Source organism: Prionailurus viverrinus, chromosome D3 (genome assembly GCF_022837055.1).
Source record: "Prionailurus viverrinus isolate Anna chromosome D3, UM_Priviv_1.0, whole genome shotgun sequence".
Taxonomy (NCBI): Eukaryota; Metazoa; Chordata; class Mammalia; order Carnivora; family Felidae; genus Prionailurus; species Prionailurus viverrinus.
This window is the reverse complement of record NC_062572.1, coordinates 28849802-28876167: the sequence shown is the minus strand read 5'-3', so window position 1 is coordinate 28876167 and position 26366 is coordinate 28849802. Positions and strand designations below refer to the sequence as shown.

Genomic DNA, 26366 nt, shown 5'->3' with positions numbered 1-26366 from the left:
CGGCGGCGCTGGCTAGGGTGGAAGGCTAGGAGCTCCAGGGACTCTGTGTGGCACCGGAACAGACATCCCCCACAAAGGCAGCCTCATCCTGCTCCTGTGGGCTCTGTGCAGGACAAACACTTCTCCCTGGGAAGATGCCACTGTCAGCCTAGCTAGAAAGGAAAGTGGCCAAGGTACACTGATGTTAGCCTTCATGGCTAGCGTGGAGGGCAGGGGCATGACACATCCCTGCTGACCATCATTGGGTGCTACTGGAGTGAAATGGCAGCCTGCACTACCTGGCAAATCCCTCCCCTTTCGGGGCCTCCGTGTGCCTGTGACTGACGCAGGGCTGCACCTCTGGGACCCACATGCCTCTCATTGCCCACAGCACCCCAGCCCGAGAGGCCATAGCTTAAGAAAAGATCTCTTTATTCCACGTCTTCCGATATTTTTACACAAGTAAAATAAAATGCATATCTCTATATACCGCGATCCGGGTGGGAGGTGGCGTTCTGGAACAAACGCTGCCGCTGCACCCTGTAAACATGATGGGGTGGAGATGGGGTGGGTGGGCGGGAGGTGTCCATCAGGGAGGGCCTGCCGCCTGGTGCTGGCTGGCGTCATGGAGGGGACCCCATATGTACACACACCTGACTGCTGAGAACGGCCTCGCGATCGGTGGCCGGTCAGCAGGGCCCAAGCACCGTCCACAGCACCAGCGCGAGGCCTAGGGGGGCCAGGCCGCAGGCGAGGCTGGGCAGGGCGCCTGAGCCCTCTGCATCACCAGTCCCACCGCCCCCACTGCTCGCCTGGCCCAGACGGCAGTGGCTGCTGCGGGTGCGGTTCTTGCGGGAACAGCCTGGCCTCCGGCGAGGGCCTGTGGTGGGGGGCCCCGGTGGCTCGGAGCCCTCGGGCCTCATCCCGGTCAGTGGGGGCTCAGCTGAGCCAGGCAGGGTCCCGAAGGGGGAGTCGTTGATGTGCCGTGGGCCAGAGCCATTGCCTGGTGGGCTGTCACCGGATGGCACACGTCCCTTGAGCGCATTGCCGGCTGAGCCTGGACTGCCAGCCTCCAACACTGAGGCCTTGTCCACGGCATCAGGCTGGCAGCATTTGGGCAGACCCAGACGCTCGTCATCAGTAGGCCCGCCGGTCCGGATGGGACGGGAGGGCCTGGCAGCAATAGCACAGCCCTCCAGGTCGGTGGCAGCCAAGCGCTTGAGGTCACGGCCGGCCAGGTGTGGGGGCAGGCTGCAGGGCAGCTCAGACGAGGAGCCTCGGAACTGCTGCAGCCAGGCCCAGAGCGGGCGTGCCCGGCAGTCACACACCCAGGGGTTATCATTGAGCCGCAGATACTGCAGGGAACGCAGGGGTGCCAGGGCCTCTGCGGGCAGCGCAGAGAGGTTGTTGGCAAACAGGTAGAGCGTCATGAGGCGGCCGAGGTCACGGAAGGCATGCGGGTGCACATGGGCCACACGGTTCTGATGTAGAAGGAGGCGGTCGAGGCTGTGCAGGCCACGGAAGGCGCGCTCAGGCACGCTGGGGATGCGGTTGCCGTGCAGGAAGAGGTGTGTGAGGTTGCCCAGGTCGCGGAAGGCGTCATCTGGCAGCGCCTGCAGACTGTTATCCTGTAGGTAGAGGTACTGCAGGGCAGCCAGGCCACGGAACAGGCCGGGGCCCAGCTCCTGCAGGCCGCAGCGGTCCAGGTGCAGCGTGTGCAGGTGGCTCAGGCCATGGAACGTGGTGGGGTCCACGGCACGCAGCTGTGCATTGTCGCTGAGGTCCAGCTGCTCGAGAAGGGTTAGGCCAGTGAAGGCAGCAGCATCAATGCGGGTCAGTGCATTCGAATGCAGCCACAAGATGGTGAGGTTACGGCAGGCACGGAAGCCGGCGGCGGGCACGTGCACGATGCGGTTGCCGTGCAAGAAGACGCGCTGGCTGGCGGCCGGGATATCAGTGGGCACAGCCTGGAGGCCCTGCTGCGGGCAGCTCGTCGTCACCTTGGGCTCGTTGTAACACACACAGGCACCTGGGCACGGTGCTGCCACCCGCCACGCCTGCAGCCACAGCACCCAGGCCAGCAGCTGGCTCCCTGTGGGCAGAGGAGAAGGTGGTTAACAGGCAGAGGGCCCTGTGAGGATGGAGCCAGGCTGGCCCCTGAGACAGGGCCTCAGGAGGGCCTAGAGCCAGGCCTAGGACATGCAGTCACTCCTGAAAACTCAGGTGCTGTGATCCCTGCTCCACCTGCCACACAGAAACCACTTCACCAAACCTGCCAGGGGAGTTACATGTTCTGCACCGAGGAACCTCACCTTGGTTCCCATGCCACCCTGCCACCCTGCCCAGCGCTCAAACACACAAGCTGCCATGCCTGCACCCCAGCCACTTAGGGTTAGCTGGGTCACCACCAAAGCCCATTTAAAGGCCTCCTGAGATAAACACTCATGCCTGCAAATACCTTTTTGAGATTCCAGTGAATCCCTGGACCTCCCTCCCCATCAGTCCCAGCACTGTCCCTAGCCTGTCCCCTGCCCCACCAGCCCACAGACCAGTCTGGGAGAGAGGCCCTTGGTATAAACACTGAGGATCAGGCCGGCCAAGCTCACACAGAGCAGAGGCTCACTCCCAGGCCTGCCAGGCAGCCAGCTGCAGGACTTCCAGTAGCTTCCACAGCAGCCCCTCCTGAGGGCCCTCTCAGGCTGCAGGAAGGGAGGGGCTGTGGCTCAGACCCTGTGCCCTGTCCAAGCCCCCTTCCCAGGCTCCAGAGCCCCTGGAGCTCCTGGGCTGCCTGGATTCTGAGGAGGCCTCGCCACTGCAGAGAGCTGTGCTTTAATGAGGAAACCACAAGAGCCTTAGAGCCAGGAGCCACAACCCCCAGTGGCCCTCCTGTAGGGGGTCTGGGTCCCACCAACAGGGCACATGAAACTGCTACAGGCACAGAAGACTCCAGAGTAACTCTACTCTCACAGGATCAGAAGCCTGGATGCCTAAGGGCAGGGGTGCAGCCCTGCCTACCCTGTGAGCCCCCTCCAGATAGGCTGCTCCCTCCTCCACACATCCTGACTTGGCATGGAACTCCTCCTGCAGCCTCCTCCCCTCGGCCTCATTCTCTGCTTGATCTCCTCCCCGGGTGAGGAGCTTACTCCTTCCCAGCCAATCGATGTCTGCATAATTCCTCATATGCCCTCCCCCCCGTATCTGGGGGCCAGACACACACACGGCCTCACCAAAGACCTATACTCCTGGTACGCTGTATCCACCCTGGTCTCATCAGCAGGGACACACACCCCAATACGAAGCTCACTGCCTATCATCCCACCATTAGAGTCCCCTCTTTGAATGCCAAAGAAGTCTTTTCTCCTTCAGGAGTGAGTCTATTAAAATGTGAATCCCCTTGGGAGGGTTATGGCTTATCAGCTAACACTTGAGTTATCAGCTAACACCTTCGTTGACAGCTAACACCTGCATTGACAGCTAACACCTTTCTTGGCAGTTAGCTAAGAGCAGGATTCTGCAGACATGAGGCCGGCTAAGTGCTGGGGCTGGAGCTGGGTGGGAGGAAGGAGAGGCCTGTGGGCCAGCTTCCCCTACCCAGAACTGTGACCTTGGGGACCCCCACTCATGATGGGTCCCTCACCACACTGGATTCTGTCTGCCTGGGCTGGTGCAGATGCATGCCCCAAGCCCAGAGCCTGAGCAAGGCCAGCTGGGCATAAGGAGTGTGCCCTCTTGGAGTGTGCCCCACATCCTGGGGGATTCCTTTGTCCCTTGTGTTCTGCTGGCCTCCATGCCGAGTCATTTGTTAGCGGCTGGGTACATGGCAGCCCCGGGGATGGGGGTCCAGAGAGGCAGGCCTGGCCCAGAACTCCCCAAGCCTAGGGCACCCTTCCCCAGGCTGGCCATGCACGGGAGGCTGTGAGGGGGCATCTCAGCCAGCTGTTCTATTTAAACTGCTGACATCCTCTCCAAGCTCTCTCCTTATGGGGCTTCTTGGGCAAGTCGGGCCTGATCATGCCAGCTCTCACCAGCATCTCACCTGCCACTGGATGTAACTATGCTATGAAAACATCACTTCCTGTCCCTGAGGACTCACAGCAGAGGAAGAAGTGGGGCAGGGTGGGATGGGGGCCCCGGGTACTCACCGGGCTGGGCTCTGGACCTCACTACCACGGATGTGCCATGTCACCAACCACGCTACTGTGCCAATGTCATCAACCGGGCCACACCACCAACCAGGCTATGTCAGCAGCTACCCATCATCACCACGCCTGGTACATCACCGTCTGAGCTGTCCGGTGGCTGTCAGGCCTGGAGCCATGGTCTGTGAGCTCAGCTGGTGTCAGGTTCAGCTGACTTCACCAGAACCAGCCGCTCCTCCAGCCTCCAGCCCTTCCCAGTCTGGGCCCCCACGAGGCTGTACGCCACGTGCTTGGGGCTACACCCACTCTGAGAATGGCCCAAGGCTCCAGGGCTGAGCCACAACATGGGGGTAAGTGGCAGGGCAGCCGTGTGGCTCAGCCCTGCCGGGAATCCGGCACCAGGAGCAGACATGGCTCCATTCCCGCTGAGCCAACTGCTTTTCGGAAACCAACTTCTGAGGGTTGGTCCCTCTGCACGGACCTGCTGTCAGTGCAGTGGCCAGTGGTGGGCTGCCTCCTCGCTGCAGCCACGGTAATTGGCTCCAGCCTGGACCCCCTTGGGGCCTGTCTGCTGGTCTCCATGGCAACCCCTCTGCTGAGCAAGCAGAGGGGGCATCTTTTTATGAGATAATCAAACCCAACTTTGCGGCCTGTGTTCATATTCATAGCAGGGGCCCTAGGGACACAGAAGGCCCTGCCAGGCTGCAGGATGGTATTCCCTGACCCCACCCCAGGGGCTGGGCCCAGTCACTTATCTGACCCATCAGAATCTTAAAAAGGCCTCTCCATCTTGTCCCCCATCTGGTCCCCCCATCTGTCTTCCCAGCCCATCCCCTTGTCTCATCCCCTCAGCCCCATCCCCCACTCATGCCCAGCCTCACTGGGCTCCTGTTCTCAGTAAGCACTCAATACCAGCTCACCTCCAAACAAATGACAAGAAAACAGCCCTGCCATGACCCTGGCCCCCACACAGAAACCACAGTGAGTCACGCTCCCATACCAGGCCGCCAGGCCACCTGAGCTTTGCACAAATCCAGACCAATCACCCTCCTGCCATCCCTGGGGCTGATTCTTGCCTCCTCTTTCCTTAGGCCTCAGTGCAGAATGGCCCTTCCAGGGGTCTTCTACAGTGCCCTCCCCATGAGGTCATGGGAGGGGCTCCCACCTTAGCTCAGGTCTGCCTCAGGAGCAGTGGCAATGGCACAAAGGCCACCATTGGGGAAGGACAAGCCACTCCTGCCTGGGAGGATATGGAGGGAGGCAATGATGAGATTCTGCTCAGGGCCTCTCCCACCAGGGCAGCCATAGATGGGGCAGGAAGGACAGCTGATGAGGCCATGCAGCCAAAATCCCAACAGGCCTGGGTGTGGCCCAGGTGCCTAAAGAGCACCTGCACTGTTCACCCTGCCCCAGCTCCTGGGCAGCAAAGGGCCCAGGTTCTCCTTCATGGTCACTGAATGGGGTTGGGGGGTGGAGGGGAGGAAGGAAGAGGAAGAAGAAAGGTGGAGAGAAGGGAGGGGAGCCAGGAGGGGCAGGAGGCTTCTGGGGACTCACCAGCAGCTGCAGGAGCCAGTGGGCAGCGGGCAGGCGGCTGCTGAGGTCAGCAGCTCAGAAGCAGGGATTGCCAGAGGCTGCAGGCTCAGGAGATGTCTTTGGTGTGTTCCCTGGTCTCTACTGCTCTCAGAGCCCTCTACCCTGGGCTGAGGTATGCAGGTGCAGCACCCCTGAGATCCTATGGGACACTTCTTCCCCTCCCCTGGTGAGGTCATAGAGATAGCACAGGGCTGGCAGCCTTGGTTGCCCAGAGCACCGGCTCAGTGTCCTTGGGCCTCCCCGCTGCAATGGGGTGGCAGAAACACCCTATTCAAGGGGGCATTACGAGGGCCTACGAGCTAGCATAAAAGCCATGTGTCAGAGCTGCATAAGAATTCTTTTAATACTATCACAAACCCATTTTACAGATTAGAAAACTGAGGCAGAGTGATTAAGCCCTGGACTTCTCCCACCCAGAGCTGGTCCAGGGGAAAATGTGGGAAAGAGAAGCGGCCACGGTGCCACCCAGAGGGGCCGGAAGGCGTGTCCAGCCCAAGCCTGAAAAGCAGCCGCTATATGGCCACCACAGGAATGGAGCCCAGTCTGCGAGGGTGTGGGCAGGCACCAGGAGGTATACAGCTCCCTCCTGTGTCATCTGTGGCAGGTAGGGGACATCTCCATGGAGGATCTGAGTTGCTACCTGCCCCCCAATCCCCCCCAAGAGGCTGGGGTCAGTAGGCTGTGGAAGGCCTGGGCAGCTGTAGCACAGCCAGGACATTGGTTAGCTCAGGACCCTCTCAATCACCAAGAACGTCCCGAGAAGGGTCACGTCACAGACCACAGTTACACGGCAGAACAGGAGGCCACAGCTCAGCACACCGAGGCCAGAAATAGCTCCGGGCGGGGGTGGGGGGCTGGTGGCGTCCACACACTGCAGAGGGTCAAGGCACCCCAGCAGTGCTACACTCACTCTTTCTTGTCCCGTGACTGCTCCCCATCCCTTCCAGCCCTCTATCAGTGCTTGGCTCACCACCCACCCACCTTCCCCCTCAGTCGTCCATCTGTCCCCCTCGGTCTTTACTCCCTACTCACAGTCACCTCCCACCTTCTGTCTGTCCTCCAGCCCATAGACACGTGCAGGGGGCAGTGTGCATGCCCATGGCATTTCCTAGGTCCCTTCTCTGGCTCTAGGGGGAGGAGGGTGGCAGCCCACCCCTGAGGGGGCCTGCATCTCCTGGGGGTGGGGTGGCTGCCAGCCCCTGCTGCCGGTCATGCCCCTCAAGGCCCCACTCCTTATTGATCTTCTCGGGGAGGCAGTTGCAGGGGCAGGCCAGGTCGATACAGGCAAGGTCACCTGCCAGGGAAGGAGGACACTGGACCCAGGGCTGAGCAGTTCCAATAGGCAAAGCTGTGTGCAGTGGGGGAAACTGAGGCCCAGCACGGGCAGAGCCAGCAGGACCAGCCTCCTGAATGCACTCAGTGCACAGGTGGACTTAGGACCAACAGAGGTCTAGTGAACCCTCTAGGGGCCTACTTTATTTTCCTATTTTACAGGGGAGGAAAATGAGGTTTGGTAGGGGAAGCCACTTGCTCATAGCCCCAGGACTAGAAGGCCTTTCAGTCACTGAAAGGCCTCGCTTGGCAGTGGAGAGTTAACACTCCCCCATCCCCAGCTTATCACCCCCACCCAAAACCCATATTCCCTCTTAAAATTTACAGCCAACACAGTACATGGGAGGGCCCTGGGTTCCTTTCAAATCTAAGAGGCAAACGCTGCCAGGGGAGGAGTTTGGCCCACTTGTGAGGTGGAGGCTCTGGATGTACAGCTCACCCTAAGGGTGTGTTCCTAAGGGGACACCCCATGATAGGGGCAGCACTGAACACTGTAAGCACAAGACCAGTCCCTGGTTTATAACACTTATGGTCAAAGAGCAGGCTGACCACCGTTGGTCACTCTGCTGCATGGCATGTGCTACATGGGGGATTTAAGGGGCCGGGGAGCCCTGACCCAGCCCCAGACATCAGGGGTCACCAGGGGAGGAGCCCCAGAGCCCACTGCTAGGGTGAGCATCCAGGCAGACCCTCTGATGAGTAGGATTCTTGGCCCGGTGACCACGCCTTGGGAATCCATCCTTGGTCAAGGCTGGGCTGCTGGACTGGAGGGCTCTGAAAACTCACCCTGTCCAGCCATGTTTCCACCTGATGCCCATCTCCCTTGGCCCCCACCCCAGGGAGCCCCATACTGGGGACTGATGATGCCAGCATCTGGAGGCTCTGTTCAGCTGAAAACCTGCCCAGGGCACAAGGCACACCCCCCTCACTCCAGGGATTCAGCCAGCATCCCCTCCCTCATAGGAGGTGGGCATCCCCTACCTCCCTCCATCAGGCCACCAACAAACACCCGCTGCCTAATTATCTGCAGAATCTGTCTCCACAACTGCTCATTGGTTGGTCCCTCAACTAATTCAATCTGGAGGCCAGTGTGGGCTTGAGTCCCCAGAGGATGTTAATGAGGAATTAGTGAGTGGCCAATATGCCCCTGCCTCCCCCCACAGCAGGGCTCAGGAACAGGGCACTCCCAGTGTTGGGGCCTGGGACCTGCACTTCCACATACCTGTCACCATGCCCATCTGCCCTCCCTGACCCCTTTCCACTGCCAGCTCTTGTCCAGGACTGGGTGCCTAGCCTGGCAGGGCCAACAGTGCTGGGTCCTGTCCCCACCCCAATACATCCCATCTCCTCCCAGGACACTGCATCTGTTACCTGTCAGAAGCTGACCATTCCTGCAAGGCCCAGAGCATCAGCCTCCAATAGGGCAGACACTGTGCAGGAGTGCACTCTTGGGGGCACTTACAGGAATACACACCTGGGGTACACACCTGGGGCACCTACTCAGGGTGCATGCTATAGAAACACACATGTGGGTACACACTGTAGTAGCACATGGGGTGCATGCTACAGGCGCGCACACTTGGGGTGCATGCTACAGGAATGTACGTTTGTGGTGCATGCTATAGGAACACACACTCGGGTGCACACTATAGGAGTACACAACAAGAGGACACTTTTGGGCCTTCGACTGCCAGGGCCGAGGTGAGTGAGTCGGCCAAATAGCAGAGGGTTGCTGTGATGAGACCAGACAGACATGGGGAGCTCTTCCCAGGACGCAGGGCTACAGAGGGTCTGCTCTCTTCTGGAGTGGGAGAAGACAGGAGGGCATATCCCCGCATGCTCTGGAGCCCTGGGCACTTGTCAAACATCACTGGCAAGGCAGGCAGGTGGCCTCTGCCTGAGTGGGATTTATTCTAGTATTGAAAAGACAAGTGCAGGTCTCGGGAGGCCTGCACCCCCTCACCCTCTGGGATCAGCCAGTCTTGCCTCTTGGCCATCTGCCTTGGATCAGCCCTAGTCCTGAGGGAGCAGCTGGACTGCAGCCAACCCAAGCTGGCCCAGGACAGCCGAGATATTGCAAACACCCCTGACCAGGGCAGTCAGGCCTTAGGAAGGTGTGTAAAGTATGAAGGCTGCTCGGGGGTTTTGTAACTAAGCCAGGGTGGTGACGGGGGCAACACAGAGAGACCACAGAGAAGCCCAGTGGGGGCTGGTGAGCACCCCTGGAGAGAGACAGATAGGAAGGACCATGGGGTCTGGCCCTTTCAAGGGGACGAGGGTATCCAGAGGCAGTGAATGAGATGCTCCCATTTGGGTCACCACCAGCCAGGGTACCACATTCAGGTGATCAGTGAAACCCTCATCAGAGCTGATGGGTCCCGGTGCCTCCTGTTCTATCGGCATCTGGCAAACCAGTCCACCAGCCACTGCCTGTCTAGGTATGTAAATAATAGGTTATCAACATATGGGCACACCTGGGTGTTTATTGTGCCACTTTAGCACTACCACAGCTGAGTGGAGTAGTCCCGATGCATTTTGTGGCCTACAGAGTTGACATTGTTCAGGATCTGACCCTTCTGAGAAACAGTTTGCTGACCTGGCTTGTGACTGGAGCACACAGAGCACCTGCTGCGTGTGGGTGTTGCCGCCTTCACCCTCACAGTGGCCTCACGGAGGTCACTTGAACCCCCACCTAATGAAAAGGAAACCAAGGATCAGAGAAGGCCACTGTCCTGCTGAGACCACACTGTTGGGACGGACAGAGCCTGGTGGCCTCTTGCGGGGCTGGAGAGGGGGATGGAGGGAGAGTGACCCCAAAATGGTGTGCAGGTCAAAAGAGAAACAATGATTTTATTAAAGAGGCTGTTGATGGACTAGTGGTCAAACACACATCAAAGAGGGCACTTACAACACTGACAAACAAAACTGGCTGTAAGAAGCACAGGAAGGATGTCCCCAGGCAATGGGGTGGTGGTGGGAGGCACTGATCCCTGTGGCACCTGCTTGTGCTTCAGGCAGACACATCTAAGGAGGATGGTTTCAGGCTGGGGGGGTGGTCTCTAGGCCACAACTCTCTCCATGCCAATCCAACAACACTGGGACCCTGTGCCCTCCTCTAGGGGCTCTGTGGCCAGGTCACCCTGAGGGCAGCCTGCTGACCCTCTACCATTAGCCTGTCCACTGGGGCTGGGAGGAGGGGACATGGCAGGTCAGGTATGATGCACTTCCCAGGTGGTTAAGGTCGAGGCCTAGGCTGAAAGAATCTTCAGAACAAAGAAAAAGTAAATGTGAGATGACTCTGTCCAGAAAAGGAGAGAGGCAGTGGAGTGAGGGGGTCTCCTTGTAAGCAGGCTTCCTTGGATCATCCTGTGGACCCCTGGCCAGAATCTTGAATGGAAAATGGACTGTGGAGGCCCATGATCCTTGTCACCAATGCCATCATCATCACACTGGCCATGCGCAAGGATCTCAGATCACAGGCAGCCAAGACAAACCTGGGACCAACCTGAGGCTGATCTGGAGTGCAGTAAGCCTCACACAAGAGTGAGGAGCCCCAGAAGTGACTGAGCAGCAGGCCAGCACAGGGTGGACACCAGACACCCCTGAGTAGGGCCACAGGATGCCCATTCCAGAATCGGTGCCTTGAGGCTGCGTGGGGCTTCTTGGCCAAGAATATCTCCCATTGAGGCCCTGTCAGTCCACCCAGGGCCCAGCACCAGGGAAGAGGAAGGGAGAGGGGAGAGACGAACCCTTGGCCTCCCTGGGACTGCCCAAGGCACAGACTTCCTGAGGTCTCACAACATCCCACAGCATAGCAAGGGGATGACCATCAATCCTACTCCTTAGACAAGGGTACTGAAGCTTACTGAGGTAAGGTGACCACACACACTAGCTGAGGACAGGGGACAGGGTCTAAGAACTCCTGCCATTTCCCCAGGTGACCAAAACAGACCCTGAGCCCTAGAGATCCATAAAGCAGAGAGACAGCTATTCCCCCCATAGCAGGCCAGCTGTTGAGGACACCCCCTATGCTCTGGGCTCCCTGACCCCTACTGCACCTCGTCCTCAGCCCAAGCTTATTGTTCCCTGGGTTGGTGGGCCCGGAGTCTGGTAGTCCCAGGCTCAGATGCGAGCTGCTCTGTACTCCTTCATGGAGTGGCCGGAGAAGCTTCTGGCTGGCTGTGAGACTATCTCCACACCCATGACATGAGGATAACAGCAGGATAGCACCTGCCTTCTTGGAACCCTGAGATGCTTCCAGCTTTGTGGCTGGGGTCCCACCTTCCCAGAAGACCTTTAGTCAGCCCCATCTCAGGTAAGGGACCTGGGGAGTCAAGGCCCACAGCTCAGAGGTGGCATCCCAGAGCCATACTGATCACTCTGCTTCCAGCAGTCATGAGGCCACTCCAGCCTGGCCTGATGGCCCTGCTTTCTCCAGGAGAGGCTAAGTCCAGGCAGGAGAATGGGTGTGGGAAGAGGGCCCAGCAACCAGGCTGTACTGTAAGGATGCCTAGAACCGCTTCCCCCCCCCTCTCTGCCAGGTTCAGCTTCAGTGGAGTGAGGAGGCTCACAGACAGGCCCGGAGCCCAGCACAGTGTGACTCGCCTCATGAGAGATCCTGTCTATGCTCAAGTTGCTGCTGCTTCTCATGCAATACTGGCATACTCGGTGGTTCTCCTCCTTACTCACCTACCACCCATGTTAGAAACAGGTGTTCATTCCCCCTTCTCGAGAGCCAAGATGATGGTGATGGAGTATATGGTAAGAGGGACAAGGACTAGGAAGATGGGGGCTGCTCCTCTGGAAAAACACCCAGAGAAAGGGTCTCCACCATGGGCTTCTGGGGGCTCCTGCCTGATCACCCCAAACCTGCCAGTTGATAAGCTCCATTCTCAATAGTGCTTCCCTAGAACATGTGCCCAGAAAACCAGGTATCTGAAAGAGGCTCCAATGCAGACTGTAGGGAAAACAACTCTAAAGAAAGCAGAGACAGTGCAGGGAATAGATAAAAATTAGGTAAAAAAATCTAATCAGTTTCCTCTCAGGGATAGGAGAAGATTTAAAACAAGAACAGTGTGCTATGAACAAGGAGCTATCAGAAAATAAGAAGAGTACCTGGAAGTTAAAAATAGAATTGCTAAAATTACCAAAAAATCAATAGAAGGGTTGGAAAACAAGGTCAAGGAAGTCTTCTAGAAAGAAAAACAAAAAGAGAAAGAAGGAAAAAAAATTGATGAGATTCAGAAGACAAATATAGGTCAAATATCTATTTGAAACAGAGATAATAGAAGAGAAAAAAGTTATCAAAGAAATAATACCAGAAAATCTCCTAGACCTGAAGACCTGGCCCTCCATTGGGCAAGTGCCTAGCATAATAGATGACATTCACAATGTGATTTTAGGCCTCTGGGCGCGGGGTCAAAAGAGCTCCCAAGGGAAAAGCAATGTGGCATCAGACCTCTCTACAGCACACTGGATGTCAAGAAGATAACAAAATTGCAATGGCTTCAAAATTCTAAGGGACATTATTTTCAATATGGAATTCTGGAGCAGGCCAATCCAGCCTGAATAGGTTTGTTAACATATGAGGACTCACAGAATGATTCTTCACTGTGTCTTCCTTAGAGAGTTACTTGGGGATGTGCTTCAGCCAAAACTAGGATATAAACCCTGAAAGAGGAAAATATGCGGCCCAGGAAACACTGGGTGATGCTGGGAAGTCTGCTGGGGAGTTGTGAGGGGGCCAAAGCATGCTTGGTCCATGTGGGGGCAGCAAGACAGAAGCCTGGGGTCACACCTCCAGGTTTAAATGAGAGACCCAGTAGAACACCTGAGGTGAAGAAGAGTAAGCACAGGGTAGTGGATGGGACAAGAGAGAAAAGATAGAGTCAATTGTAAATCCAGGAAAACCAAAGGCCATACAAGAGTAGAAAGGCCACCAAAGTACCCACTCCCAATCGTGGTGGGGTGGTGAAGGGCATTTATGTGACCTGGGTTGAGAAACACTGTTTATGAATTTAACTAATGGTAGTGAGACAACCATACTAGGAAGTATACTAGAGAAGAGGGAGCATGGAAATGTGAAACACAAGGAACAGGAACAGTGGCTGCCTTCAAGGAGGAATAGGGGCTGGGACAGAGCAAGCCGATTCTCCAGACTGGCCCCGGAGGTCTGGGTGCAAGTTTTAACTTTGACCAAGATATGGTCGACCATTTTATCTTTTCAAAATGGCTGCATATTTGGCACTGAAATGTCAGAAATAGAGATAAATAAAAAAAGAGAAAGTGTATCTGCCAGAAGGTGGAGATGAATGTGGTCTAGAAGCAGGCATGTCTGAGGTGTAGGAGGACAAAGTGGGACTGTGATTTCTTGAGCTGCATCTCCATGGCCCTGAACAAAGCTCTTCGGCATCATGCTCTGCCAAGGGTCATCAAGGTTGCGTCCCAACTCTAGGGACACTCCGGGCTCTTGGCTTCAGAGGCCTCTGCTATTTAGACACTTGACAGGACAGCTTTGGCCTGAAAATTCAGCTGTGTGCTCAGACCTTCCACAGTCAGACAAAGCCTTACCCTAGCTCCTCCTCACCTCTACCCTGCTGCCAGTTCACAGATGCAAGACCCCCATGAGCAGGAAGCCCAGCAGGTAAATCCGGCAGGGGCAGTGTGCACATGGTGCCTCTGGAGTGGGGGTCTGTGGCTCTTGGGGAGGGCTTGCCCTGACCTTGGCTGAGTGCAAACAGGCTTTCCTCGGCTTCAGTGAGAGCCCCAGTTACGTTTCTGCCAAGGAACCCGTGGCACACAGGCAGGGGCAACGTGAATAAGTAATTGCTCTTTTATTAACGAGTGATAAATTATTCCTATATGATTGTGTGTGATAACTCTTCCTTATTTGAAATCAATTTGGGATGGAAATTGTTGGCGGCTTCTCACCAGTGAGGGTGGGAGGACCAGGCGCCGCTGCCTCCTGGAAAAGCAGGTCAGTGTATTTCGGATACTTCCTGAGGCTGATGCGCCAGGAGCTGGCATGCAGGAGGGGGTTGGCGGCCCTTGGGGCAGGGGCTAGGGAAGGTGGCCTTATTCCTCAGCACCTGCCCCTGGGATCTGGGAGGGTCAAGGCAGGTGTTCTGGCACAGCCTTTCCCTACCTCCAACACCTGCCGGAAGTGCTGAAAGAGGCCCAGCCCACCCCACTAGACGCAGGGCACATACACCTTGAGCCAAAGAAGTATCAGGCCAGGAGAGGAGCCCCTGAAAGCCCAGGCCCTTACTGGAGACCACCACAGGCATGGGTGGGCATGGCTGGATGATCAGGGTCAGGGGGCCATCTGCAGGCCACATTCCACTCACCAAGCCCCCCCCCCCCCCACCACCACCACCATGTAACCCTGAGGCCAGGGCTAGCCTGATCTTTCATCCTCACAGAGGACATACCCAGTGCCTGGCTGGACTCCTACCCAGACCAATGATGGTTCAACTTTATCAAACCTGAAAAGGCATTTTCCTTTTTCTTACATATTTTCCTAATGATTTCCCCATCCTCATTCCCTCCTCCCCCAGTTCAACACATGAGGGTCTCCAGCATGAAATGAGGCCCAGGTCAGTCAGACCTGGTCCGGGCCCCCCACCGGCCCCGTAGTGCCCCTGGCAGGTCCCCAACTCCCAGGGGCTCAGCATGATTGTCTGTTGATCTGTGTGAGGGGCTGCACTCAGCAGGTGCTCGGTAACTGCCAAGCAAAGGTAAGAAAGACTGCACTTCTGAAGGCCCCCTTCAAATAGGCCCTGCAGCCTTGGTGGCCTCACACGGGGCCAGGAGAGCCCCGGGCAGAGGAGGAAGCAGATGATCAGGGAACAGGCCGCCTTTGGCGCATGTGCCAGCGCAGACCTCTTCCCGGAAATGCATACTTAAAACCTTGCAGTCAGTCAGCTGCCTCCCTCCCAGCCCAGGCTGCAGAAAACCAGGCTGTGCCCACCTATCCTCACTCCTACTCCTCCCCAGCTGCCTCCCTGTCCCATCATGGCTGCTACAGGCCTGAGAGGCCAGGGCACCTCCCAGCTCAGCCACTTTGCCCAGCTCAGCTTAGGCACCGCCAGTGACCTTGCCTCTCGGGTCTGGGTTGGTCATCTGTGAAATGGGGAAGTTGGGTCTGAGAACCTGACAAATCCCCAGGGGTTTGGGGGCACTTAGGTGGACCTGGGTCCCTGATACCCCACACCTTCCTCCACTGCCAGGGTGCCCACTTAACCACACACCTTGCTGGTCAACTGAGCAGGTCTCCATGTTGCTTGCTTCTGTCAGTTGCCCCCATGGACTGTGGGCTCCACAGGGACAGAGCCACACCTGGTGACTAGCACACACCATAGATGTTTGTCACATGAATGTAAGAAATGTCCACCACTACAGGCAAGTTGCAGACTTTGCCAGGCTGTGGGAACAGAATTCCCTGAGGATGTGCAGGCCCAGACAGCCTATGGGGTACTGATATCCCTGTGGGGAGTATGTGGCAACAGCACCTGGAAGTCAAAGGCAATTTCATTTCTGCTACAGAAATGTTTGTGTCTCCCTCAAATTCCTATGTTGAAGTCCTAACCCCCAGTGTGACGGTATTTGGAGGAAGGGCCTTGAGAGATGGGCACCTAGATGATGTCATGCGGGTGGGGCCCACACGATGGAATTAGGGCCCTTATAAGAAGAGACAGTGGGGGGTTTGTTTTCACTGTCACCACATGGGAACATGGTGAGAAGGTGGCCATCTGTAAGCCAGGAAGAAAGCTCTCACCAGAACCGTACCGCACCGGCACCCTGATCTCAGACCTACAGCCTCCAGAACTGTGAAAAAATAAATTTCTGTTGTTTAAGCCACCCAGTCTGTGGCATTTTGTTATGACAGCCTGAGCTGACTAATACAACTTCTTTCTTACATCTGATATATTTTCCCAGATCTTTTTTACAATGCACACAAACCAGTAAAATCAGAAATGCTTTTAGTTTGGTTTATTTGGTCTCATGTACCAACACTGGATGGGGAAGCCCTGCCCCAAGAAGGGTGAATGAGGCAGTGCCCTGGCAGCAGGACCCCCTTCCAAGACTCCCATGCCATGGGGTCCCCGCCCACCACAGCCAGCCCTGCAGGATGGCTGGAGAAAAAGGCCAGGGCTTTGGTGCAGCCTCTGCCTCTCTGGGGCCTCAGGCAGGTCTTCCAACCTCTTGGGACCTGCTTCCTCACCTGGAAAATGGAGACACCAAGACCCACCTCACAGGGTATGGAGAGACCCCACAGCCCACTCAGGGGTGGTGCACAGTGGGTACAGAAAATTCATAGCCCACCTGTGGGGTCATCTCAGGAGGGATGGGTCATATCACCCCCCGGCAGGGACCCACTGCCCCCACCTGACAGAAGGGAGGTCAAGTCACAGCTATAAAGGGCATGCTGGTGCCTGACCTGGCCTAACTCTAGCCTCTGATTCTGTCATGTACACTGGATCCTGTGGCTTCCATGAGCCTTTGCGTAGGCAGTTCCCCTTTCCAGAATGCCTGCCCTATCCCAACACATCCTCCTGGAAGGGCTCTTCTCCTCACAGTCCCACCATGCCAGCCCTTGGAAGAGGACCCTGCCCAATCTGTTCCCCTCCCACACCGCAGCCTTGCCTGAGGCGTCCGTCCATTCTTACACCCACCCCCAATGCTGGACTCAGACCCAATGGGGCCATTTAAGGAGCAGGTGAATAAGTAGAGACCTGGAGCTTGGTCAGGGTCTCAGCCATGGGCTCCCACCATGGGGTACCTGGCAGGGAAGAAGCACAGCTAGGCCTGAGGGGTCCTGCATTGAGTTACACGCCAAGCAGGTCTTGACTCCACCTGGGCCTTGGGGTAGTGTAGGGGTAGTGAACTTACCAGTGCTGGTGCTGGCCACATGGCAGGAAATGAGCGGCAAGGGCCTGAGGATGAAGGTCTGTAGGCCCTCCCTCCCTAATTCCTACAGGCTGCTCTATCTAGGAACATGTCGCCCCCACCCCCCAGGCCTCCTTAATCACTGGTGGGGAAGGTCATGTCTATGTCAGGCTTCCTGTAATCTGGAGTGGGGGTGGAGCAGTCAGCCACAGCATCAATGAGGGCTCCATAGGGGCACTGAAGTGCATGTGCAAGCGCTTGCAAGCGCGCGTGCGCTCACACACACACACACACACACACACACTGCCACAACCTGCCTCGGGCCATCCCCGGGGGATGGGCTGTGACTCCGGCAGCAGGTAAAGAATGGAGTCCATTAGGGCCACCATCTGTCTCGGCAGTGACGGGTCCTCTCAGTGACATCCGGGAGGTATGTAGATGGAATATCTTTATGGGGAGAGTTTTTCTTTTGCCAATTTTCGAACAGGAAGCCAGACACTTGTCACACCTGTCCCCGTGTCAGCCTCTGCCTGACATAAATTGGGGCTGAGGCAAGGAGATGAAAGACAGCCTGGACATGACAGGTGTGCAGGGGCCACATGTCATACGGCCGGGAGCACACAGAGCAGTGGGCTGGCCTCCTGCTGGGGCTGGGCCCAACACAGGGCTGGCCTCAAACTAAAGGCTAGAAAACACTTAACCAAAGAGAATGGAAGGAGAAACAAGTGACCCTCAGGGACCTGCCCAGGTCCCCTCCACCCAGCCCCTACCCCTGGTGTACATCTTGTTGCCTAGCTAACCCCATCAAAGGTGGGGAGGATCCTGCCCAGAGGATGGGCTGGGGGGTCACCTGCAAGGCCATATGTAGGAACCACAGCCCCAGGGCACCCTTTAGCTCCTTCATCAGTTCCTGCCATGTGGGGAAAGCCACCCATGCCCTGGGGTGAGAAGTGCTCACTGCCAGTGGGGCAGTGACAGTCCTGTACCTTCCTCAGATGGCCTTGGGGTCTCGGTCTCAGCTCCCAAGGAGACCTAAGAGCTGAGTTCTCACCAGGCTCATTGGCCATTGCCTCACACAGCTTCATCCCTTGGGAAGCCCCATGGAGCCTCGGGGTGGGGCTGGGCAGGGGCGTGACTAGCCAGCTCTGTACTCTCTGAGGACAAGAGGGGTGCTGAGTGTGTCTTGGGAGAGCAGGGAGACCTTGAGCAGGATGGCGGAGGGAAGTGGACAGTGGAGAGCTGTAGGAGGAACTTGGCAGGGCTCTGGGAAGGGTGGGGGGGCAGGACAGAGCACTAGGGCCCACTCCCAGTTCCTGGCTGCGGTGTGCTGTGGAGGCAGGTGAGAGAGCTAGGTGCGAGCATCCTGTGTGACCTTGGGGCCCACAGCCCTCCCAAGACTGCTGTGATGTGGTGTCCAGCCCATTCTGGTGACTGGCCAGGACTGGCCTTTCTCTGTAATTCTGCTTCTACCCATGTGTTTGGGGATGGGAGGTGCTTTTGGGCTGGAGGCTACACCCTGGGGGCAGGTGGCCCACCCTTCTTCTGCCTGCACCCCACCCTGCCCAATGACCATGGGGTGCCCCTTCCACCAGACCACAAAGCTGCTGCAAAATGAATTGTGGGGCAGAAGTCTCCACATTGTGAAGGCAGAGAAACCTTGAATTTCCTTCTAAGTCAGGATGGAGTGACCAGGCCCAGTGCCCATCTGACCCAGGCCCCTGCTGGAACGTGGGCTCCTCGCTGAGAAGTGGAGGTGCCTTACATGGGTCCCAGCATCCCCTCCAGACTCCCGTGCCACTGGCCTTGCCTGGATTTTTGCACATCCCACCTTGACCTCTGACTTGGCTCCCCTTGGTATGAACTGATGTCACAGACTCCCCTTGGGACAGGTGGCAAGGACCCTCATGGCTACAGGACTGACGGGGAGTGGCAGGCCCCGGCGGGGGCTCCTCCTCTGTGTTCCCATGGCTCAGCAGAGGCTTCTGCTTCAGGAGTACAGTGGCTGTACACCCTGCTTCCTGAGTTACACCACAGACCCCCCCCCCTGCCCAGGGCAGGGACGCTTCAAAGGACTTGGGAACCTGAGGGGTCCCCTGCGAGGTGGAGGCCCCCTGACCCACTGAGGGTCCCAGAAGCCCTATCACCAGCCTCTATTTCCACAGGAAGTTCCATCTGAATGGGACAATCAAGCTTCCATGAAGGGCTGGGCCCTGAGGGCAGCACTCAACATTGACTCCCCCTTCAGAGTCTCCCCCCTTTGACAGAAAGACTCAGAAGGTGAGTGACACACCCAGGTGTTCAGCTGGCTCTGGGCTAAAGCCAGGAGGGTCCCAATGCCAGACACTGCCTGCCCGGCTTTTGCCTGGAGGGGATCCCCTATAGGTTGGCATCTCTGTCTCTCTCTAGACCCATGACTTTGCTCATCTGAGTCCTGGAGGGGGGCCGCCCTCTTGCAGCCACCTCAGACAACTGGTCTGTATCTGACACCCAGCAGCCATCCCCAAGGGCCATGACTGCCAGTTCCTGTGTCTCCTGGGAACTGACTCAAGTCACTGCCCGTGAGGCTGCTCCACCATTCATGGCTCCCTGTATCCCAGTGCCAGGTCTGGGCTGGACTTGGGGATGTGGAGATGGGGAGGCAGGCACAGGTATGCATGTCAGGTGCTGAGACCAGAAACTGGGGGCCTCTCCCACTGAGGGTAGAAGAGAAGGTTCCCAAATGAGACTTCCTGGCCCAGGCCCTGAAAACAAGGGGGGCTCATCTAGACATGGCAGAGTTTAAGCAGGAGGAGCTTGGCTGCCAGGTAACATGTTACAGAAAGCATCTCAGAGCCTGAATGGAGGACAAGATGGCAGGCAGGCAGCTGTGGGCATCTGTGGCCATAGGTCTGGGAGGGGGCTGGCTTGCAGCAGGCCCTCAGTGAGGGATAAAAGGGGATGGACCTCCCTGGAGCCCAACTGGACACTGGACTTGTTTTGGAGGATGGGAGGCAGCAAAGACCCTGGGCCTGGGGTGTGGATGATGGGGGTAGAAGGCAGGTGGTACAGGGGTAATGACCACCAGACCGACTGGGTCTGAGGGACCTGTAACTCCAGTGGAACTCCACATGCAGGGGAAAGAGATGTGGAGTTGCTGGGTGAAGGCAGCATAGGGGCCTGAGATCCCTGCTCAATTGCATAGGCCTGGCATACAGCAAGGAGGCAATAAACACTTACTAAGCAATCATGGGGACCAGAGGGCCAGAGCAGAACTCTATGACAGGTCAAACCAGGCCCCAGAGCTGGCCTTGCTGGAGTGGGTAGGGAGATAAGTAAGTTTGGGGGCTCTGGATTCCCAAGCTGGTCTTGAGACCCCCCACCTCCCCTCCTTTCATGTCTGCTCACTGTCCCTGCTCTTTATGGAGCACATACTGTGTGCTTGGAGCAGCCACGTGACACCATGAGCCAGCCACCCAGCCCCCACCTTTCTCCCCCAGAGCCCAGCACCCTACTCGCCTCAGACTTGGAGCATTTTCCTACCCAGAAAGGCACTGAACTGGAAGCACCACGTTTGGTCAACAGGCGCTGATTATGGATGAGGCCTCTGGTGACCAGGAAAGGGCGGGTGCTGCCCAAGGTCACAGAGTGAGCCGGCACTGCACAGGTTGATCCAACGCCTGCCCAGACTTCAGGATGGGGAGACTTCTGGCAGGTCCCTGAGCCTGCCCCATCTGGGCCCCAGCAGGAGGTGAATAAAGGCAACATCTCAACAAGGTCACAATAGCTGGGACAGATGGAGGACACAGAGCTGGGCCCAGGCAAGTGAAAGGGCAATCTGAGAAGGCTCCCTGGAGGAGGTGAGGGACCCAGAGCTCTGTCTTGGCCTGAGCCCCTAGGCACGCCATCCCCTTCCTCAATGGGCCCCTCACCAGTTTCAGCCTCAGCCTGACATTTCCCGTGACATTTGCTGCAAAGAAATAGAGTCATAAACCCAAAGGTTAAATTTGCACATTGCCTCACACTGCCAGGAGAAGCGTGGTCCCTCCACCCACCAGTGCCATGGCTGCAGGGTTTGTGTGGGATGGCCCACCCATCCCTGGAGCCTTTACTAGGGGCCCAAAGGTCCCCCTCCCAGGCCCTCCGAGGAATCTGAGCCACTGATGCCCAAAACAGTTTCTGGGCACAGCAGTCCCTGAATCATGTCACATGGGGTGCCTATCAGAGGCCCTGCCCAATCCACTTGCAAACCTGAGGCTCCGAGACACCCCGCAGTAAAGGAGCTCTGTCAGTGCCACTTAACCCAGCCAGTCCCAAATTTGCTTGACCACAAAACCCTTGTTCAATCCGCACCAACATTCTGTGGAACTTCAATTACACGGAGTGTGATCTGTGATGGCCAGTTAGGAACGCCTCAGTGCTGACCAGCGAGCACAGGAGCACCCCCAGGGTGCCGGGCGAGCTGCCTGAACAAAGCTGGGCCAGCTCCTGACACCCCAGCCCCTCCAACTGGGCTCCCCGTATCACCGTTGGCCCAGCTCCGCATGCCAGGCCCAGATGGGGCTCACAGCCTGTCAGACCCACCTGAGCCAACCCAAGCTCCTGGCCTCTGCCCACACAGCACCTTCCACAGCCCCTCCAGGAGGTCTGCCCCAAGTCCTGCCTTTCAGCTCCACCTCCCGGGCCTGGCCGCCCTGTCCTGGAGCGAGTGGAGTGATCAAGGGTGTAGGATGGTGCCGCAGGGTCCATCCCCCATCCTCGCTCAGCAGGGCAAGGCAGAGGGCCCAAGGCAGAGGGCCCTCCCTGACAGGGAGACAGGACTGTCAGGATGCTGCCAGCTGAGGGCAGAGGCTGTGAGAAGGGGGTAGGAGAGAGGTAGCCCAAAGCCCAGCTGCATAAGGGCCATCCTTGGAGTCAGAGTCCTGATCAAAGCCTAGAAGCAGATTCCACCACTACCAGTGAGAAACCCTACCCCAGGGGAGGGAGAGGCCCAGGGAGCCCATCCATAAAATGTTGGGAGGGGGTGAGGATCAGGGCTTGCTACCACCAGGGGAGGGGGCCTGTGGCCACACCCTGGGGGAGACCCGTGGAGTCCTGCACTGAGGACACTGGGGGCATACACTAAATGCATCTCCTTGAGGGCCAGCTCCAGGACCATGGACTCTGTGAGAGACTGAGGCAGGTTCAAATAAATAAGTGATGGCGAATCTTCAGGAAGGGATTCCACACACACCAGTAAACCCATGATGCACAAGAATAGTTCCCGACGTGCAATATGTTTAAAATACAGCGACAAAAGAAGAAACTGCAGCACACAACACCCGGCTGGGCCCACACATGCCAGTGACGGCCTGGGGAGATAGAGCGGGTGTGGACAGCATGCCCACCCTCTGGCTGGGCTTCCAGTTTTGGCTCTGTGACCAGCTGTCCTTTAAAGCATTGAGTCCTATAAATTCAGGAGGACAAGGATCACATCCCCTTATTTGCCTGGTTCCAAACAGGGACAAATGAGTGAGTAAATGAACGGGTGTCTGAGTAAACAGATCAGGAGCAATCGCAGTGTCTGGGATGAGGCAGCTGGGACACAGGGTGGGGGACACAGAGAGGTGTTGAGGTTGTTGGGGGGTTATCTTGAGAGAGAAGGGGGGGGGGCTGGGGGCCAGTGCTGTGGCACAGCTGGAGGGAGAGCGGGGACAGCCAGGCTGGCTCATTATGGACCTTGAGGCCCAGGCCCTAGGTGGCCACCGAGGGAGGCAGCCCTGCCTGGGAGTCAGGGCCCTTCAGGCTAGGGCCGGGGTGACACGAACTTCATTAACCAGGCACAGTCAAGAGCCCTCAGGAGCCCCACAACAGGGCTCAGGGGCAGGGGTGTCGCACACTCATACACACTAACTCACACCCATTCACTCATTCAACGCAATTCACTCATTCACCATGGAACTGCTTCCTCGTGCTCCTGTTCTCCTGACCCCTTTCTGGATGCACAGACTGAGGCTCTGTGGAGACACTGGCCACAGGCCCAGGAGAGCAGGAAATGCAGTCCTGGGAGATGGGTTCCCTCTGCCTCCACCAGCGGGGACCCTCCTGGTGCTGCACCAGCTGCCACAGGCATCCATGCCACAAAGCCATGAATTCGGGCCTGGGGCAGGGAGCAAGGGGGGGAACGGAGCCAGGAGGCAGCACCATTCATGGGTGAGAACAAGTCCTCTGGCCTGGGGGGCAGCAGGGGGAGGGGAGCTGGAGTGCAGTGAGCATGGGGGAGCCAGGGCCACACGTGACCAGGCCCTCATAGTCTGTTGCTCACAGCGAGTAACAGCAAACAAACTCTTGGCCCTGTGATGGGTCTCAGGCCAGCCCTCAGGTTCCTTGGACTGCGGGACTTCCTCTTCTGCCTTCCAGAGCCCCAGCACAGGCTGTGGTGGGGGGAGGTCTTCTACAGACACCCCTACAAGCCCTCTTGCTTCTTGAGACCCACTGGCCCCTCTCCCTTACCTTTCATCCATGACCATAGAGAGAGGGTCAGTCCCAACTGCAGGACACCCAGCTGGCTGTTAATCTTCACATAGAGAAACTGAGGCCCAGGTATTCTGTGAGTTCTCTGCTGGTGAGGGGCAGAGCAGAGATGCTGCCCAGCTTGGGAAGCACATTGCTGGCCACCTCCCACCTTCTGTAGTGCTTTCACTTGCTCCCTGCCCCCCAACTGCACATCACCCCTTTCCAACTCCCCTGTGACCTCCATGGGCCTTTATTTCCCCATCTGCAAATAGGCACAAGGGAGGTCCAGTTGGCAGTGCAAGGTTTCTGGGAGGACTTCCATTTGTGGGAGCCACTGACTGGGGTGGCGTGGGGGGTGATGTTTTGGGTATTTTGAAGGCAAAAGTACTGGCATCAGAAGCCCATGGGGACCTTGGCCTGGAAGTATCCCCAACAACCCATGAGGGATTACTGGCCCAGGTCACTGGCCCAGAAGAGAAGGCCGAGGTACAGAGAGGTGAACTGTCACACCCAAGGTCATACCACTGACGGGTGGCGTAGCCAGGACCCAAATCCAGGCTGTCGTTCTGCCATCCCACACCCGGCAGCCAGGGTTTATGAGTGGCCCTCTGCCAGGTGGTAGGGTGTGACCACCACCTGGCTCAGTCCCTCCCATAGAACTTGCTTCTTCCTCACCTTGACTGGCTTACAAAAGAGGAATGGCCAGCTCCTCAGCCTGCCCACCTATGGGGCCCAACCTCCAGCCTGCCCCTCTGTTTTACTCCCACACACTCTGTAAGGATGACCCACTTGTCCCCATTCTATAGACAAGGACACTGATGGTGGCTGGGGGACAAGGCAGTACGGCCCTGCCTCTCCAAGCCCGGGCCCAAGGCCCTCCTCACCACAGTGAGAGCGGATCACCAACACCCTTACCTCAGTGCTGCACATAGCATCTGAGGCCGGTGACACCACAGAGCACCTCGCCAATAAGGCTCCTACCATGGAGATACTAAGGCACAGGGACAGGGTCTTCCTGAGGTCACCCTGGGTCAGCCTCGGTGTGGGCACATACCTGTCCCCCATTGGGCTTAGTGGCAGTGACTGCACAGCATGGGGGAAGGGTCTGGTCTATGTGTCACTGTGTTGACCTCGAGGTTTGAAATGAGCCTTCCCTGCTCGGGTGGGTCCCAGCCCCCATCGGCCACCATTGCCCCAGTAAGGGGGGGAGGGGAGGAGTGTCTGGGAGCCCTTTTGCCTCATGCCCTAGGCTGGGCGCACTGAATTAGCTCCCCAGCACACATCCTTAGTGCCTCTGCTGAAGATTTGGGTAAAACCTGGTCACAGCCTGTCTGGGCATACAGGGGCACCAACAATGGAGGCAAAGAAACACATGCCGATGTGGTCACAGGCACATATGGTCATGTGTGCAGACACACACGTGCAGAAGCATACTGAGTCACACACATGAACACACCACACACACACACACACACACACACACACACACACACACACACAAAGGGGCTGTGGAGGGGTGACTCCCAGGACTTGGGGAGAGGCAGACAGAGGTGGGGCCATGCTCCTGCAGCCTGTTTCTCGCCCCTCCATCTGTGAGCTCTGGCTGCCCAGAGCCTCCCCCTCAACACATGTGCATGTAGGCAAGGGAGTGGGTCCCACTGAGGGGCCCCAGCATGTGCCAAGTGGGGAGACCACAGCAGGCACGCTATGTGCACGCATGTGTGGCTGTGGGCGTGCGGGCGGGGGTGAGGACATGGATGTGCATCCACAGCATGTGTGCGCGGGCACACTGGGGCAGTCTGGCATGCATGTGCACACGCGATGTACAAGTGTGCAGCCCTTGTAGACACGTGCACGTGCAAGGAAACGTGTGTGCAGCCTGCGGCACTGTGGACATCAGCAGGGCAGCCTGGGTAGGCACCAGGGGAGCACCCTCCAGGCTGGGCATGCCCAATTTCCCCCATAGGAAGTCACCCTCCAGACCCCACCTCTCAGGACCTCACACCAGGGGTCCCATGAGGGCTGTCAGGGAGGGGGTGCTGCCAGCCCCACCACTTCTGGAACCACTCAGTTGAGCCCCCAAGGGGCCCTCAGGTTGCGGGTGTGGAGGTGCTAAGGCCGCCTTCTTTCACCGCCAACCCCCTGGGGTAGAGCGCTGGGCCAGCCCCGCCCCCCCCCACGCCCTCTACTGTCGCCAACGCCCCCATTTCAACCCGCTGCGGCCTGACCCCAGAGAAACCAGAGGTCCTGAGTGGACTACTAGGGGCAAAGGTGAAAGCGACCTAGTACCCCCACCCCTGCTCCGTACCCACGTTTCTGCAACCCTGCTCATTAACCCCTTAGAGGCCAGGGCGCTCCGAGGCTGGACCCCGCCCTTCCAGCCAGCAGACCCACCCGGCCCGGGCTCGGAGTTCGGGGCCACAGGGCCCCGCCGCCCCCGGCCCCGCCGCCTTGGCCAACTTTCCCGGGAAGCGGCAACTTTTCCTCCTGCCGCGGGCTCCGCCCTCCCGGGGCCGGGGTGCCCGCGGCCCCAGTCCGGCGCGGCACTGCGGTGGCCCTCACAGCCTCCTGGTGACCCTTCCGCCTGCCTCGGCAGCCCCGGCCTGGCCCTGCGGCTCCAGGAGGGGCCGCCCCCACCGTCCCCACCCCGCCTGCCCGGATCGGGCGCGGCACAGCACTCACCTCCGGCGGACGCCCTCTTCATCTTAAGGGTCGGGCGGGGCGCGTCGGAGACCGAAAGTCGCTTCGGGGCCGGCGCCCGTCTCCCCGCGGCCGGGTCCGCATCCAGGCGCCGCCGCTCCGGCCCGGCCCCGGCCCGGCCGCGGGACGAGGCTGGGCGCGCTCCGCTCCGCCCGGTCGGCTGGGCTGGCGGGGCCGCGGGCGCGGAGGGCGAGGGCGGCGGCGGCGGCGCGGAATGGAGGGGCGCTCGCGGCGCGGGCCGGGAGCGGATGAATGTTTTATGGG

General features: G+C 58.0%; 1 protein-coding gene across 1 annotated transcript; it reads right to left on the bottom strand.

Annotated features, from left to right (window-relative positions):
- Nucleotides 1–413: 413 nt before the first annotated feature.
- Nucleotides 414–26366, bottom strand: RTN4R (reticulon 4 receptor). Its single transcript, XM_047826584.1, has 2 exons — nucleotides 26085–26366; nucleotides 414–2071 (listed from the first exon to the last, which is right to left on the bottom strand). The coding sequence occupies exons 1-2, from the start codon at nucleotides 26104–26106 to the stop codon at nucleotides 669–671; spliced, it is 1425 nt and encodes a 474-aa protein (XP_047682540.1). The 5' UTR covers nucleotides 26107–26366; the 3' UTR covers nucleotides 414–668.